The following is an 18884-nucleotide window of genomic DNA, read 5'->3' on the forward strand; positions in this document are numbered from 1 at the left end:
CGTGAAATGGCCACCCCGTTTGAGGGGGTATCCCAATGAAAGAAATAAGTCTGTATTGCAGTTTTCACAAAGATCACGGTCACAGTACCGAGAGTTGTAAAAACCTCCATGACGAGATAGAGGAGCTCATCCGTCACGGATATTTGAGAAACTTTGTACAAAATAATAATAATAGTAATAAAACAGGCCAGCAAGGGGAGCACGGTAAGGATGCTCCCGAGTCCAGCAGTAGGCTGGTCGAACAACCGCAGAGGCAGCCTCCAGAGGAGAGGACAGTTCGGGGGACCATCCACATGATAGTGGGAGGATCGATCGTTGCGGGTTGCACTAGCAGCAGCTCGGACGTCAGTTCGTGAGCCCACTCGGGAGGAGCAGAACCCCCAAAGCGGCCGAGGACGAAAGAACCAATTTTCTTCACAGAAGATGATGCGTGAGGGGTCCACTATCCCCACGATGACGCGCTCGTAATAAAGCTAAGAATCAACGATTTCGAGGTCAGGTGCATACTCGTCGATTCAGGCAACTCGGCCGACATCCTCTTCAAAGCTGCATTCGACCAGCTTCAGTTGCCGAGAGGCAACCTAAAGCCTACAAACACTCCTTTGGTGGGTTTCAGCGGAGAAGAAGTCCGACCCCTTGGGAAAATAACAGTACCTGTAGAGGTCGGCACATGGCCTTGTGTGGTCAGATTCAAACACGACTTCCTGGTGGTCGCGACCCCCTCCCCCTACAATGCCATAATAGGTCGACCGATCACCCGTGTCCTGCGGGCGGTGGTCTCCACCTACCATCTGGCTATAAAGTTCCCTACAAACTTCGATGTGGGGGTAGCGCGGGGCGATCAGCTCGAGTCCCGTAAATGCTATGTCGCCGCCCTGAAGGGAAAGGCCAAGGTAGCCGATGACCTCGAACTGGAGCGACCTACGGAGCAAGGCGAAGAACGAGTCGCGCCCACAGAAGAAACCGTTGCAATCCCGACCTCAGCGGCAGACCCAGCTCGGACACTTCAAATCAGTGCTTCCATCCAGGAACCTCTACGATCTGGACGGGTAAGTTTCTTACTTCAAAATTTGGATATTTTTGCATGGTCCGCGGCAGAGATGCCCGGTATAGACCCGACCTTATAACTCATAGCTGAATACTGACCCCGTAATTAGGCCCGTTAGACAGAAGAAACGCAACCTAGCCCCAGAGCGGTGGAAAGCGGTCGACGAGGAGGTCGACAAGCTCCTCGAAGCTGACTTCATAAGAGAAGTCCACTACCCGAGCTGGGTAGCCAACCTCGTCCTGGTAAAGAAGGCCAACGGCAAGTGGCACATGTGCGTCGACTACACCGACCTGAACCAGGCTTGCCCAAAAGACTGCTTCCTGCTCCCCAAAATTGATCGTTTGGTGGACGCGACCTCAAGGCATGAGTTGCTAAGTTTCTTGGATGCCTATTCGGGCTATAACCAAATCAAGATGGACCCGACGGACAAAGAAAAGACTGCCTTCACCACGGAATTCGGTCTGTACTGTTACAAGGTCATGCCCTTCGGGTTGAAAAACGCAGGGGCAACCTTTCAAAGGCTTGTAAATAAATTGTTTTCGTCGATAATCGGCAGAAAAGTAGAATGCTATGTATACGACATGGTCGTCAAAACTCAATTCTCACATGAATTAATGCAAGATTTGCATTGTGTTTTTGAAATTCTGCGTAAGTTTAATATGAGACTGAACCCAAACAAATGTGTATTTGGTGTGACCTCGGGCAAGTTCCTAGGATACATCGTTAACCGGCGCGGCATTGAAGCCAACCCGGATAAGATTAAGGCCATTTTAGATATGAGACCACCCCGAAAGTTGAAGGAGGTTCAGAGGTTGAATGGCCGCATAGCCACCCTGAGCCGCTTCATGTCCAAATCGGCGGACCGCTGTCTGCCGTTCTTCAAGGCAATTAAGAGCAAAGGGTTTGAATGGACCCAAGACTGTCAGCTCGCGCTTGACAAGCTCAAGAAATACCTCGCTAGTGTGTCGATCTTAACCCGGCCCGAGGAGGGCGATGTTTTAGGACTGTACCTCTCGGCAAGCGACGAAGTGGTCAGTTCGGTACTAATAAAAGAGGTAGATCGGGTTCAACGACCCATCTATTATGTCAGTAAGGTATTGTAGGGAGCAGAGACGAGATACCCAGAGATAGAAAAGCTAGCATACGCATTGGTAATTGCAGCTCGGAAGCTCTGCCCGTACGTCCAGGCTCACACTGTTATCGTTCTCACCGACAAACCTCTGAGGCAAGTCTTACTTAAGCCCGAGGTCTCTGGTCGGCTGACGAAGTGGGCCGTTGAGCTCAGCGAGTACGATCTCCAGTACAAGCCGTGAACTGCCATTAAGGCCCAAGCCTTAGCAGATTTTATCGCCGAGTGCACATTCAGTTCCGAAGCCCCCAGGCCAGTTGAGCACGAGGCTCCCAACTCGGGTGAGCTCGAAGCTCCCAGGCCGGTCGAGTCCAAGCCGCGTGAGGTAGCAACCAGTGTGGCATCTCTCCTAGTTCGGCCAAGCCCGAGCTGGGATGAGGAGCCCTGGATCCTTCACTTAGATGGCTCCTCGAACCAGCAGGGCAGCGGAGCCGGAATAGTTCTGCATGACCCAAGTGGCACGAAACTGGAGTGCGCGCTACGCTGCGAGTTCGCGGCATCTAACAATGAAGTGGAGTATGAGGCGTTGATAGCTGGACTAGCTCTAGCCAGAGAAGTAAAAGCCAAGCACATCGTTATCTGCAGCGACTCCCAGCTTGTGGTCAACCAGGCCCTGCTCAACTTCCAATCACACTTTATCAGGCAAATCCCAAGGTTGGACAACGCTGAGGCCGACGCCCTATCCAGATTAGCCAGCGCCAGCGACATCACCATGAGAACCGTGTACATAGAGGACTTGCCTCGGCCTAGAATTCTCGGGGAGGGGGGGCAGAGGAGGTCGCTCTCGTCGTTCAAGCAGAGCCGAGCTGGATTGACCCGCTCGCGAGCTTCTTGTTACACGGGACCCTCCCTGTAGATCGCAATGCAGCCAGAAGGGTACAGCGCCAGGCAGTCAAATACGCCATGATAGACGAACGGCTATACCGGAGATCTTACACGCTCCCCTACCTGCGTTACTTGCGACCCACCGAAGCCGAGCTCGTACTCCGCGACATTCATGAGGGGTTGTGAGGCGGACACTTGGGGAGCAGAGCCCTCGCCCAGAAGGTGCTTCAACAGGGGTATTATTAGCCAACAATGAAAGCAGATTCTATTGAGCTTGTTAGAAAATGCGACAAATGCTAGAGGCATGCCAATATTCACCACCAACCCACTGCCAACCTCAAGTATCTCACCAGCCCGTGGCCCTTTGCACAATGGGGCATCGATCTACTCGGGCCATTCCCGCCAGCAACGGGTGGGAGGAAGTTCTTAATAGTAGCAGTGGACTACTTCACCAAGTGGGTACAAGCTGAACCCCTTGTAACGATCACAGCTCGGAACATCCAAAACTTCTTTTGGAAGAACATCGTGTGCCATTTCGAGTTACCTCGGGTATTGATTTCTGACAACGGCAAGCAGTTCGAAGACATTAAATTCCAAGACTGGTGCCAAGACATGGGAATCCGACAGAATTTTACTTCAGTTGCACACCCTCAAGCAAATGGTCAGGCAGAAGTCACGAACAGAGCCATCCTCCGCGGACTGAAGGCTCGGCTGGACCGAGCTAAAGGGTTGTGGGCAGATGAGCTACCCAGCGTTCTATGGGCATACCGGACCACGGAGAAGACCGCCACAGGAGAAACACCCTTCAATCTCACCTACGGCACTAAAGTAGTGATCTCCCTAGAGATCGAAGTACCTACGCTACGATTAGAAGCATACAATGATCAGACAAACGAAGATGAGCTACGTACCAACCTCGATCTACTCAATGAAGTAAGGGATCTCGCGTACATCAGGACTGCAGCCTACCAGTAGAGAGTAGCTTGGTACTATAACGCCTGGGTCAGGAGGCGGAACCTCCGCGTTGGCAACCTGGTCCTTCATAAAGTTATGGTACCTGAGCCCGACGCTGGCAAGCTCGGGTCCAACTGGGAAGGTCCCTACCGAGTGAAGCGAGTGCTCGGGGAAGGAACTTACGAGCTCGAGACCCTTGAAGGGAAACAAGTACCTCGAGCATTGAATATTGTCAACCTAAGACAATAATATCTGTAAGAATTGAGTAGGCCACGAGCCACTCCCAAAGCCTAAGTCTTGGCCTCCTCGAGAGCACCCTCGAAGAGTGCAGTCTTCTCTCTTATGTCTTCTTGGAGGTACTCCAATTCATGCTCCAGCTTCCCCTTCGCCTCCTTGAGGCCTTGCACCTCGAGCTTCAAGGCATCCCGCTTAGCCTTAAGGTTGTTCACCTCAAGCCCTAAGGCCTCCTGACCGACCTTGAGACCGTTCACCTCATCCCTCAGCTTGCCCTTGTCAAGGGCCAGCTCCCCCTTCTCTGCCATTAACACCTCGATGAAGCTCTTTTGAGCCGAGGCATCACTCTCTAGGCGGTGGACCTGGCAGCGAGCTGCCCTCAACTTGGTATGGGCTGCGCGAGATGACTTCTCAGCCTCCAAAGCACGCCTCAGGTGCCGATCTGATTGAAGAGTCAAGGCGCGAATGGCGGTGTTCACCTGCAAAAGGGAAACCGGTCAAAAGAGAAACCAAAAAAAAAGAAGAAAAAAGAAAAGAAAAGAGAAACTCACCACCATAGTATGAGTGGCAGCTCGGGCACCGAGCTGACCAGGAGTGAGTTCGGCCCACTCGCTGACCAACCCCGAGTATGCAGCCAGCTTGCTCTTCTCCAGGCTGCACTGGGGGTTCAAAACAGTTTGACTCCCCTGGCCCTCCGAGCTGGTCGTGAGTGGAACTCTCAGAGGCTTCAGTGGCCACCTCGGCAGGACAAGCCCCAGCAGTAGCCTCTATAGCACGAGCCTCGACAGCACTCTCAACAACAGGCTCAGTAGGCTTGGCAGCAGGTTCGGTGGGCCTAACAGCAGGCTCTGCTACCACCTCGGGCCCCCGAGGCACCGCCTCTCCTTCCAAATCGATGACAAGCTTCGCTGCCACCTCAGGCCCCGGAGCTGAAGTCTGTGGAGGTTGGGCCTCAGTTGAAGCTCGCGGGGACTCAACGCGTGCCTTTCTTGGCTACACGTTTCTTTCTCTTCATCTGGCGGAAGAGCTTATGGTTGTCTATTCTCTCCGCCTCCATGGGACCTGAAGCAAAACATGACATCAGTAACCCGAAGTAAACATACGAACAGAAAGCCGAAGTGAAGGAAAACCTACCCGGGCTCAAGCTCGCCTGGATGAGCTTCTCCTCAGAAGTGAAGTCTTTATAATCTAACACAAGCTGAGCCAGTGACTGGAGCACCTTCTTGGTCTTCCCGTCTAGGATGACACCGGGGTCTTGAACGGCTATCCTCCAATCAGTGGGGAAGGGCCACCCCGTACTGCTCCGGACTATGAAGTAGTCTCGCTTCCAAGCTGGGACTTTGCTCGGGAGCTTGTGCATGAGTTTAAAACTCGGGCGGGGGGACAGGTAGTAGAATCGCCTATGCCCGAGGAGAGCACCCGAAGCGCTCTTCTTTATAGCCAAAATGGTGCTGAGAATATCTAAATCTAGGGAGAGGGAACGGTCAAAGCAAAGAGAGATGGACCCCACCACATTCCGTATGGAGTTTGGGTGGAGTTGGTCCAGGGTAATGTTGAAGTGTACCAACACCTCAACGATCAAAGGGTGAAGAAGAAGTCGGAGCCCGGCTATCAGTGGCTCCCTGAAATCACGATCTCGTTAGGACCGTGCTCCCATGGGAAGTTGCCGGTGGGAAGGCTATACGAATATTCCTTAGGGAGGCGGAACCTCTGTATGAGGTCCTAAAGCCTCTCCGAGGTCATTATGGAAGGGCCGAACTAGTCTGGCTCCCGACCTCGGTGGGAGGCGGACGCTAGATGACCCGAACTTCGGATGGCTGAGCAGCAGAGGGGCCACCCCGAGCCGAGGTGCCTACCTCGGGCTCGTCGATAAGGCTGTCTACGCTAGACGACATAGCAGACTAGAGGGAAGAAACAAATTGAAAAAGGGAAAGAAGCTCGGGAGGACTCACCAAAAGAAACGCAACCGGACTAGGAGAACAAGATGAACTGGAAGACCCGAGCTAAGAGACCCCCGGCACGAGCTCAAACACTGATGACAAGAACTTTGTGGCGAAAAAAATGGCCAAAGGTCCCCCTATTTATAGCCATAGCTGCGGGTTCCTCGAGGCGAAAGCAGTTTAGCGCGTTTTTGATGTCCGCGAAGTCCAAACCGCGTGAGATCCGCGCGTAATCCAGACGCAACTCGGAACCTTTTTTGATCAAATCGGGTGCTAAACCGGTCCAGCTGGATGGAGCGCACAACAAAGCGGCATGAATACCAATGCCAAATCCACTCGGCGTGTCATGACCTCCCCGCGCTGGGTCATCGCCGCCGGTGCAGGGAGTGGGGGGCAATTGATGGAGGGTGATTTGGCCCGACCTCGCAGCACGGGTACACGTGGGCGTGACCTTGCTCAAACAGTGACTCAGCATGACAGCGCAACGAGCGTGAACACAACTCGGAGGGAAAGTCCCATCGAGTACAGCTCGGCAACTCGGAGAGTAAACTACTCGCCGGGAGCCACCTTACCTGCACCTCCTCCCCGTGGTTAAGGCACTTCGGGACATCCCGAGTTTGGGATGTCCTAACCTCTCTTAAGGCCCGAGCTCCCCCCAGTGGACATCGGGCCACTCCCAGGCAAGAACGTACCGATCCATCTCTGGACACCCCGAGGCATGGACACCTCGGGTCAGCCAGCTCGGCATAACCTGCTACAGGCAACTCGTCACTCAAGTGACAGCCCAGCTCAGGGTGATTCGCGGAAGGGCAGTTCGGTATACCACAGGAAAGCTTCCTACTTGACCGTCGTACCCGACAAATCTGTGGATAGCAGACATGTCCCTCGTCAGATAGCGCCGCGCCTGTCACCTTCAAAATGGTGTCTCGCGCCTGACAGGCACGTACCCTGCAACGACGGCCCCGCGCGTGCCACCTCAGCCTTGCTTGTAACGGCTGTGGCAGGCTGACAGTGGCGGTTATACCTGCCCTGTCAGAAGTCAGAGGGCCTGAAGCAATGGAATTCGATTATAAGGAGATCATTCTCAAGGAACAAGGTATCTTCGAATCACTTGCGCAACCTTCACTCTTAGCCTTCCGTTTTTCTTCTCTTCTTGCACACAGTACTGAATTAATCATCGGAGCGTTCCCACCGAGAAACCCCCCGGGAGTTCTTCCTCTTTCCTCTCGTCTCAGGTACCTCTCAGGAGCCACGCGAGTGCCAGCTAGGAGTGACCGGATCGCGCAACATCATCATTTTCATCACACCATTTCTTATACTCTCTTATACTCTCTCAAATCTCAACCTCTCATACATCTTACATTTATACTCTCATACTCTCTCTGCTCTCCTATTCTCAACTTGATTCAACAAGAAGAAGGCTTACTCGGGTATCTAAAGTTAGCAATTTGGGAGACTTGAAGGCATCAATCGTTGAAATCAAGTTGAGATTCTGAACCAACAATCCGGGTAAGTGCAATTAAATTAATTTTTATTTTTTATAATTAAAAAAATGGTTGGCTCCTCCTCTCACTCTCGACACCAATTCCACAACGTGGTTAATGTCAACAAGGTCAATGTTTAGTCACAATATGATAGTGTTAGTGCTGATATAGATGCTACTGATATTGCTAACGTTCCCACCCCTAGTACTTTACTAGAGGTAGGGGAAGAAAAACAAACACTAGGTTGATTAGCTTGGTTTGGACAATATTTAAAATAGAGGATGTTGAGGGGAAGGGAAAGAGAGTCATTTGTCAAAAATGTATGAGTGACTTTAGCTACAGTAGTAGTGGTGGTACTGGCCACTTGGACAGACATTTGAGATGTCATATGATGAAAGAAGAAGAAGAAGAAGAAGAAAGGAAAGAAACATCACAATCACAAATAGGAAATGAGATTTGTGGTACTTTTAAATATTTCCAAGAAAAAATGAGGCAAGAATTAATAAAATATATTGTGCATATTGAACATCTATTTTTATTAGCTGAAGATACTAAACTTGAAAACTTTTTATGTAGATTTATAAATCCACAATTTTAAAAAAAAAATCTAAAAATACTATTAGAACAAATGCTTTAAAAATTTTTTATTCATATAAACAAAATTTAATTTCTATGCTATCAAAATCTTAATTCTAAAATTGCAATGTCTCCAATTCACCCAAACTCTATGCGGACCTGGCACATTGCTGCAATTTAATGAATCTGTGAGTGCACTTTCTGATTAACTTGGGAGCGCATTTTGTTGCCTCCAGGTTTTTCCGAGTTTCTTTCATTTTTTAGGAAAAGTAAGTTAAGCTTAATAACTACAAGACGGGATCTGCTCCTCACAAATGGCGCCCAAATGTCTACTTATTGCAAGGTAGGATTTGGGTTCGGGTTCCCAAAGATACCTTTGGGAGCCCAAATGTCTCACAACCAAACCGAACTTGATTCCCAACATCTCACTAAACATTCAAACCGAACTTGGGTTCCCAAAACATCTCAACTGAACGTCTTCTTCCTCTCAAACCCAACCTCACATCTTCTCATAACCATTTCAGTCATTGCAACTTTGCAAGTTCAGCCACAAGTTTCAAACATTTTAGCCTTTCAACATCTGAAACCCATCTAATGTTTTTTCTTGAATGAACAGATTTGCTTACATGTTTGCATCAAGGTTTCAGTCTTTTCAAAAGTTGCAGGTTTGGTTGAACAGATTTTTCTAGTTGCAAACTCTTCCAAGCTTCGGATTCTTATAAAGTGAAGTTTCAACAGGTTGCAAACTCTTCCAAATGCGATGATTTTGAAAGAAAAAATATTAAAAAAAAAACAAGTAAAAAGCTTTAACAACAGTGAAAAAATTGATCTGGGTCAACGCGACACCCGTTTTAACGACCGGGTGAAGAAGACGACCAAAACGGACCTAATATAGCCCTTTTTATTGGACCCGTTTCACATAAACGGGTTCACTGTTAACCGTTTTAAAACGGCCAATCAAGACCCGTATGCTACATGATTATGATAATAACTGTGTATTGTACGGTTGTAACAAAATAATAATAATAATAATAATAAATTAATAATAAAAGTATTAATAATAATAGTAATAATAATAATATAAATAATAATAATAAAATAAAATAATATTGAAATAATAAAAGAATAAAGATAATATAACAAAATAATAGTAAAAAAATTATTATAAAATAATAATAAATATAAAATAATAAGAAAATAATAATAATAATAATATAAAATAAATTTTTATTATTTCATTTTTTTATTAACAAAACCTGTACATCACACAGTCCCCGCTATATAATATAAAATTAGAGAAATTAATGGCAAACCAGCCAAACAATTTGGCATCCAAAACTGGGAGCATTGACCGATACCAGCCTCATATATTCATGGAAGTGTCAGATATTTCCACGTGTGTGGGCCGTTAAAGCATCTGGTGTAACCCGCCAATTAATACATGAACATGATTGGACCATTAATTCATGAACAATAATTAATAGTAAAAATGTTTTTATAAAAATACTTTTTTGAAAGTGTTTTTATAAAAAATATTTTTGTAAAAGTATTTTCATAAAAGCATTTTTATAAAATTCAACTAGGAATAACTTCATAAGTGGTATTTTAAAATTTAATTAGAGATAATTTTAGAAGAAAAAAATCAATAAGTTTTTATTATATAAACACTTAAAAAAAACTGAAAATTTAAGCTTAAAAAATAAATCCTTATTTTTAAAATAAACATTTATTTTAAATTTATTTCTCAAATACCAATAAATGCTTAATGACCCAAATAAACACTTATTTTTAAATACTCTCAAATTAGCATGTCCTAAGATTTACGTTTTGCAACAAGAACAAGGCATCCACAATTCTTAATTTCCTTCTTCCAAGAGACCTTTGGAGTTTGGCTGTTTGGGAGTTGTATTATTCTCTTATGGTTCGTAGAAAATGGCGATTCGTTTACCTGGAGTTGTACAGGCTAAGCAAATTCTCCGACGGTCTCTTCCAACCAGAGCAGCCGTGAATGTCCCAAAAGGCCACGCTGCAGTTTATATTGGGGAGACCCAGAAGAAGCGATTCGTGGTTCCAATTTCATACATAAATCATCCTTTGTTCGAAGACTTACTTTCTCACGCAGAGGAAGAGTTTGGGTTTGATCATCCAATGGGTGGTTTGACGATTCCATGCAAGGAAGAAGCCTTCATCGCCTTCACCCGTCGCTTGAATGACTCATGAAAGCTGACGAAAATTATTCGAATTTTATATATGTCTGATCAAAAACCACTTACACATATTGACTTGCCTAATTCTCTTCTTACTGACCCATACATATACTGTTCTCTTCAATTTTGACTAAACAGGGTTGTTCTCAAATCCCAACCTATATATATATATATATATATATATATATATATATATATATTAAAACTGGTCCTTCCATGTCGACATGTCTCTGTTTTGAGATAACCTATTTATTTATTTTCTCATTTTTCTCATTTTTTAATTTTTAATTCCATGTCATTTTTAAACAACCAATATATGCACTTTCGCAATAACCTAAATAATCTTTTCTCCTAAAATTATTCCTAACCTACCTCCCCCACTATCCCCACTATTTCCAAAATTATCACTAATTCCTATTTATCTTCTAAATTATCACTAATTCCAATTTATCTCCAAAATTATCTCTAATTTAGTAGAGAGCTTTTCTCCTAAATTATCTCTAATTCCGATTTATCCTCTCCCATACCTTTTATCTATATCTATTTAAAGAAACTATGGATTAAAAATTTAAGAATTATTTAAATATTCTAACAAAATTATAAAATAACTAAAATATTTATTAAAAACACAAAAAAAAATTATATTTTTATAAAATATATCACAAAATTATTTACTAACAATTTAAATTATGTTTTTCTAGATTATCAATTTAAATGTTTTTTAAATATTTAATATTAGGTAATAGCTTTAAATAAATAAAATATAAATAACACAAAATTAAATACTCTACAGATTAATTAAATATTTAAATAACTAAATATTTATCATAACTAGATTTTAAATAGTTAAAATGATGAAATTATGTAATAAATTTAAAAAAAAAAATTCTTCAAAGTAGAAAAATAATTATAACAAAATATTTAAATGAATAATAATTTAATATATTACAAATTTAATAATGAAATTATGTAATCATAATATAAATTATGATTTTATGGAATATTAAATTAAATAAATAATTAATATTTTAAAATTTAAATACTTTACATATTATTTAAGTATTTAAATAACTAAATAGTTTAAATAATAAAATATTTAACATAACTATATTTTAAATAGTTAAAATAAATAAATTATGTAATAAATTTAAAAAAAATCTAAAAAGTAGAAAAGTAGTTATAACATAATATTGAAATTAATAATAATTTAATAATTTTACATAATACTATAAATAATTAATTTTACTTATATCAAGTAATAATTTGAGAAAATAACTTTCAAAAAAATAATATTTATTAATAATAATTTTAAACTCTTAATCTATATTCATTATATAATTATATATACTAAAATTAATATTTATTTTCTTTTGTGATAAATGTATTTTCAATAAGTATGTATAAATTTATTTTGTTAAGTTATTTAATATAAAACTTTCAATAATTATTGGAGATTACATTACTATTATTGAAATTTTTAAAATTAATTTATTGTACTTATTGTGTTTTTGTTATAAGTTATTGATTAATATTTAGTATAGATTAAACTATTATTTGAGATTATATTATTTATTGACTAAGTTAATATATTTTTAGTACTTATTGTATTTTTATAATTTCTGTAATTAATGAAGTTTTCATTATCAATATATTTTCAATAATTGTGTATTTTTTCTATAAATTTTTAATAATTATGGGAGATTAAACTATTGTTATTTATTAGATATAAGACTTTTAATTTAGCTGAAATTATGAGTGTTCATGATTGGTTCGGTGCAGTCGTAGGCTATTTGGCCAACCAAATTGACCTGGTTAGGTTAGGGAGTTGGTCAGCTGAAGCCGACTAATCTTTTGTGAAAATCGACCCACTCAACTTGTATTGGCTTGGGTTGATTTTTCGGTTTGGTCAGTTTGTTCAAAAGATTTAAACTTAAAAATTTAATTTAATTTTAAAAATTACAGTGTGATTATTAAATAATAAATTTAAAAATTAGATTTATGATATAAAACATTTTGGACTGAGAAATATGGGAAAATTCCCACTTTTCATATTAAAAATTATATTTAAAATATAAAATATTAATATATATATATATATATATGGTTAGGTCGTTCGATTTTGGTCAGTTTACAAATGGCCAAAGTTGAACTGATCCAACATGATCGAATTGGGAAATTTTTTAACCAAAGCTAACCTAGAGTACTAGAAAACCGACCAAATCGGGTCGAGTTAATTGGGTTGGTTGGTTTCATCAGTTTGATAAATAAGCCTAATTGAAATTAATTATTGTTATTTTTGTATTATCAAAATTTTATTAAAAGTAGTATATAAAATATGAATAATTATTAATTATTTAAAAAGTTGAAAATATAAAACAATTGTATACTCTTATGTGTTTCTATTAGGGTCATTTATTAGAACACACTTTTAGGGATGGCAATTTTCCCCATCCCCGACGGGGACCTGACTTCCCCGACCCAATGGGGCTAGGGATGGGGATTGAGGTCCACGCCCCACCCTGACCTCGATTTTATATATATATATATATATATATGTGTGTGTGTGTGTGTGTGTATGTGTGTGTATTAAATGTTATTTATATTAAATATATTATTATATATATATCAAAACATATTTAAAACATTATTTATAATTTAAATTTATTTATTTTAAAAAAAAACTGTTATCTGAAAATATTTTGGGGATTCGGGTCCCCACGAGGAACCCATCCCCATTGGGGTTAATTTCAGAATTGAGGTTGGGGCCTTAGACGCATGATTTCATTAAGGAGTGCTTGTTTTTCCCTTAGTCCCATGATATTTTATTCCAAAAATACCCCTAACAATTTTTTTGTATAAAAAACAAAATTGAACAAATGTAGCCAATAGAGTGTTTGCCCATGTCTTATTAAGGGAAAAATGATATTTTTATTTTTATTTTCTTTTGATTAAATTTATTTAAATGAACATTAAGTCACTGTCATTTTCCACTGTCATCTAATGGAATATTGATTAAGTCCATTGCATATTATAAGTGGTGTTTTAGTAAAATGCTAAGTATAAGGTAGATTTTAATAAATTCATAAATTTATAAGGAGTATTTTAATATATGACCCTTTTTATTATTTAGCTTTCTCTTAATAAATTCCGTATATCTATAAAAATCATAGAGAAAATAACAATCTCGTGATCAAATGAAGTTGATGAACATCAGTGTTCAGAATCAAAACCTTGCATTCCTCAATTTCAATTCCAGCTTTTAGTTGATCTTTCTGATGGTAATGTTGATTAATGGCTATTTTGCCACCAGACCCATATAAGAAGTTATAGGTCAGGAAATCAAATTCGTGCAGATTTCTTGATTTGAGAATTGCCGGATTGCATGGTAGGGCTTACTGTGGAATATTTAGAGGAGACGCACCTCATCTTTGTGGCAATCAACCATCAAAGTAATATTATAATTCTAGTACTACTACGATGCTCCTTCTCTGACAATAATATTAATTTTTCGAAAGTATTATTTCTGTTTAAGTTAATTAGGAAAGAGATTTGACACAGAAGAGTTCTGTCAAAGAAGTACTCCTTTTTCTGTTGCAAATACGTAACCCTCTCTATCCAAGTTGTTGGAGATCCGTTCTCCAATCAGAATTCCAACGCTTCTGCATCTCGTCATCACTTACCTCAAAGCTTTGAACTCTATCCCCAACCAACTCATCTATCACCAACCTGTGCAATTCTGCATCCTGTTGGGACTCACAGGAAAAATAAAAGTTTGATGACGTACAGAAAAAAAAAAGTATGTGCATTCGCATGAGATTCTTTTAGAATTTCAGTTCAAAATTCTTTTAAATAATGTTTCATATATAAACAATCAAAAAATTCTTGAGGTTGTAAATTTTTTTTTCTAAAAAGTCGTGCAATCCACATCTAAAACGGCATGGGCCCGCCTGGGCTCGTTTCATGGGCAATGTTTGAGGGGTTTTAGGTCAGGCAGGCATAGCTAGCCCGTCCAGGCCCGCATATTGGCCCGACCAGCACAACTCACATTACTCCTTGATATCTATCAAGAGGTGACATCACATGTGGACCTAGAAAGGGACAGATTGGGGAAATCATCAAATAGGAAGATCAAAGAGGAAAAGAGGAAAGTCTAGTCTAGGAAGGATGGAATGAAATAGAACTTGATCTGAACAAGGAAATCCTAGTTCTCCTTCAATAAGGGCTCCCACTCTAGCTAGCTATATAAAAGAATTCAACGTAAGATAATTTTCACACAGTTACTCTCAAAGAACCTCTAGTTCTCTGTCTTATCACAAGCATCTGCACTTTGCAGCCATGGCGATCGTCGGTGAATCAGAGGTGAAGCTGTTCAACAGATGGTCCTTGGATAATGTCCAGGTTGGTGACATATCTTTAGTGGATTATATTGGTGTATCTCCCAACAAGATCGCAACCTATGTCCCACACACAGCAGAGAGGTATTCTGTGAAGAGGTTCAAGGAGGCTCAGTGCCCCATTGTGGAGAGGTTGACCAATTCCCTGATGATGCACGGGCGGAACAATGGGAAGAAGCTCAAGGCTGTCTGCATCGTCAAGAAAGCAATGGAAATAATCCATTTGCTCACGGATCAAAACCCTATTCAAGTTATTGTTGATGCTATAATCAACAGTGGGCCAAGAGAAGATGCAACTCGTAACGGTTCTGCTGGTGTTGTGAGGCGTCAAGCTGTTGATATCTCTCATTTGAGGCGTGTTGATCAAATACTATATCTAAGGTTCAAAGTATCGACATGTATCGGCCCGTATCGTTCTGAAACCCTTCTGATATGCCCCTACAGTGGGTGTATCGGGGGTCTGACCAGTTTAGGGGGTGGAGGACTCCCAAACTGCCCCCACCCCCCACCCCCCTAATTGGTTGTGAAAAAAAATAAAAAAAAAAACTAGCAATAAAAAGCAATATAGATTCACCCGATACGCCTCTACCGGCGTATTCGACGTATCGATATTTTGAACCTTGACTATACCTTCTAACAAAGGGTGCCCGAGAGTGTGCTTTCAAGAACATGAAGTCCATAGCTGAATGCTTGGCAGATGAACTTATTAATGCAACTAAGGGTTTATCCAACCAACGTTTTAAAATATGACCCAGAAATGGAACCGTTTTGGGCACCGGTTTCTGGGTCAATGGTCCAACCATCTGGTTCGAATGGACGGCCTGTTTTGATAACAAAATTTTAAAAAATTAAAAAATTAAAAAAACGGTCAAAAACCATTGAACGGGTTGATGGTTCGACCGCCCAGATCAACAGTTTATTGATTTTTTTCAACAGTTTTTTAAAAATTTTAGGTTTTTGGGTAAAACGGAACTGATTGCCTGAACGGTTCCAAGGCCGAACGATCCAACCATCCAGATCAACGGCGGTTCAAAAACATTGCATCCAACAGCTCTGCCATTAAGAAGAAAGATGAGTTTGAACGTATTGCCAAGGCCAACCATTAGAAGAGACGAAGCTCTGTCTGTGGCTGCCATGTTAACGAGCAGAGGACCTGAGGGTTTTCTTTTGTTTGTTTTTCTCTCACATTTCCTTTTAGCTAGCTTTTTCAAAGCTCACCCCTGCCCCAAGTTTGCTGAGTATAGACCTACCATTTTTATTTTAATTTCTTTGTTAGAATGACGTCCTTTCCCTTGGGTTTTTTACTTTTTGGTAGAAATTATTGATTAGTTTTATCCCCTTTTAGTTTGGAAATCACATGTTAGGCCCTGTTTGGTTTGCAGGAAAAGGGGTTTGGAATCGGAATCGAAATCGGAATGGGCTATTCTGATTCCAACTGTTTGGTTGGACGGAATCGGAATCCTATTCCCATTATTGCTAGAATGGCATTTCCCCCATTTGAGGGAATGGCAATTTCCTGCCTCTCCCTTGGGAATGAAATCTCATTCATACTGATTTTAATTTTCAATCCCATTCCTATCTGAACCAAACAGAATATAAAAATAAACCATTCTGATTTCAATTCCAATTTCAACTACGAACCAAAGTGACCCTTAGTGTCTTCAAATCTATAAAGCTTGAAAGGTAACAATGCAATTGTATATATGTTGATTTGATCGCAAGTTTGAAGGAACACGTCAAATCATGTCCGGACTAACAGGGGCCACAATTGGAGAAGCAAATTGCATTGATAAGATCATAAGAGCTATGACTAGTAAACTAAAAGCTACATTATTAGTAGTCGTTTTCTTCCTTATCTGGCATTAGATTCCACGCTCCTTAGTCCTTACTTTCAAAGAGAGTATATATGTGGACATATTTCCATGTGGCCCCCATTGTATCCTAAAACATGACCGGTTGATAAATAAAGGTCCCACCCTTCTCTCTTATTTTTCAAAAGTTGTTGCCTTCACCCACGGTGGTACACGATCGTAGTACTCAAAATGCCTGAATTTTACTTGCACAAGTACCAGTACCATGGTCCATGGGGAATAGATCCATTTCTCTGCAAGTGGGCTGAGGGCCAATTTTGAGTTCGTTCCTCTACGCGACTGAGACCAATTTCCACCGACCCAGTTGGTCTAAGTTACTAAAATACGAGATTGTCTCCAAATATGCCAGTGGCCCAGCTGGCAATATCCACACATTGTATATGTGGTTTGCATTGAAGAACTGGGATCCAGGCCAGCATCTACCCTTTCCACAGTCATCTCCAGCATATTACATATGAAAGGGGAAAAAACGATGAAATTCTTTAATTCCAATCCACATGGCAAAGTAAATCACAATTTATTTATCTTATTGGCAATTTATATTTTTAATTCTTCAATTCCTTATTATATATTTGTTTTAATGTGAATTCTATATATTTTAAAATTTTTTTCTGTGTTTTATTCTTTGCTTATGACTTTTTCTATCTATCTGCGTGCATATATTGTAGTCTATTTCTCAATATAAAGTTGTCATCATACACAAGTTCTTTATTGGAATTAAATAACATGTAAGTGACAGTGGATAAAAAGAGGCAGGCAGGCAGGCAATTTTGTTAAACTTTTATATTGATAATATCTATTTTATCTTTTAGTTTAAAAAGAAAAATCAAAACTTTAAACGAACAAGGCGTAAAAACTATTTAACATGAGAAAATACAGCTATGGTTGTTTGCATAACTTTCATGGAACTTTGATCGATGATATATAGAGCTCTTCATTTTCCTACAAGAATCTGATCGAGTTGCACGGGGATTTTTTTTTTCTTATTCTTTCATTTAACTATCTCAGTTTCTTTACAATAATAAATCGAGAATATATGAAAATGTAAAATATATAGAACTAGAACGAGTGGAATAAATATATATACAGATATGGAGTTTCCCAAAACCGGATTGAACGAATGGGTTTTAAGAATTAATGTTGGCATCCGAATAGAATAAAGTGGGTAGGGTAGCCATGAGCAGCGTGGTGGCGTCGTTGACGAACTACGCACGCAAACGAGAAGTGAGATTGAAGAAGTAGTCCTCGTTGCATGGAATGGTGAGAGCACCCATTGGATGATGAAACCCGAACTCTTCCTCGGCTTTACTCAGCAAGTGTTGGAACAAAGGATGATTCAAATAGGATATTGGAATCACAACGCGCTTCTTCTGCTTCTGGCCCTCTCCAATAATGTATACAGCAATATGTCCCTTTGGAACATCACTCCTCACCTGCTTTTCAGCTGCAAGCAGGATAGATCGTTTGATAATCCTTTTGATTCCCATGGCTAGCTTCTCTATATATCCTTTAGTTTTGATACAACGATCCAAGACCCTAAGAAAAGGAGAGTGATATATGTATGTTATTGTGAGGATTTGACACTTTGCATGTAACGCCTAGGAAACGTACTTATATGCTTATGTATATATATAGAGAGAAATCTAGCTAGAAAGAGAGAGAGAAGAAGAAGAAGAACTGAAAAGAAAATTAATCAGGAGAAATTAATATAATCTCGATCGTGCAAGTGGAATTAGTTGTGGGACATCAGTCATTGGGGGATCACATGCTTTTGTCTACTAATTCATCAAAGTTTTGGGATCAAATGCCCTGCAAGTTGCATTGGAGGTGTAAGAAAACACGTCGTATAAGCGTTGTTTTTCTTCCTGAAGGGTTCTTAATCAGCCCTTTTTGTTGGTCATTAATGAAATGACTCAATGTATCTACAACAACCGCCCCCACGCCAGAAAGGCAAATTAAATAATAGCTGGATAGAGGAATATTTCAGCTGTCATGCAAGGAAAGTATATACATTAATCCACCATTCAGTTAGTGTAAAGCAGTAGATTTGCCACGTATTCTCATTTATTTTATACAGAAGAACACTGGATAGGGTGACTATTGGCAGACCAGGCTGACCAGCCCAGCCTGCTTTAGGACCTAGCCCAGTCTTTTATGCTAGCCCTACATGCTTATATATACACGAGCAAAGCCAGTAAGGCCATTTTGTTTGCCCAGTGACT

At 40.8% G+C, this 18884-nt stretch overlaps 1 protein-coding gene and 2 pseudogenes across 1 annotated transcript; 2 read left to right on the forward strand and 1 right to left on the reverse strand.

Moving 5' to 3' along the window:
- Positions 1 to 10076: 10076 nt before the first annotated feature.
- LOC104607604 (auxin-induced protein 15A-like) lies at positions 10077 to 10554 on the forward strand. Its single transcript, XM_010273270.2, has one exon. It carries the CDS (start codon positions 10123 to 10125, stop codon positions 10408 to 10410), a length of 288 nt encoding a protein of 95 aa, XP_010271572.1. The 5' UTR covers positions 10077 to 10122; the 3' UTR covers positions 10411 to 10554.
- Positions 10555 to 14732: 4178 nt separating this feature from the next.
- On the forward strand, positions 14733 to 15897 carry LOC104607605 (small ribosomal subunit protein uS7 pseudogene; annotated as a pseudogene).
- Positions 15898 to 17867: 1970 nt separating this feature from the next.
- LOC148791326 (auxin-responsive protein SAUR21 pseudogene) lies at positions 17868 to 18149 on the reverse strand (annotated as a pseudogene).
- Between the last annotated feature and the right edge of the window lie 735 nt (positions 18150 to 18884).

The sequence above is a fragment of the Nelumbo nucifera genome, chromosome 5 (genome assembly GCF_055504915.1).
Source record: "Nelumbo nucifera cultivar China Antique chromosome 5, China Antique-T2T, whole genome shotgun sequence".
Taxonomy (NCBI): Eukaryota; Viridiplantae; Streptophyta; class Magnoliopsida; order Proteales; family Nelumbonaceae; genus Nelumbo; species Nelumbo nucifera.

What these genes read in the sequence shown, in the direction of transcription:
- LOC104607604 (XM_010273270.2), top strand. Translation starts at nt 10,123, where the DNA reads ATGGCGATTCGTTTACCTGGAGTTGTACAGGCTAAGCAAATTCTCCGA.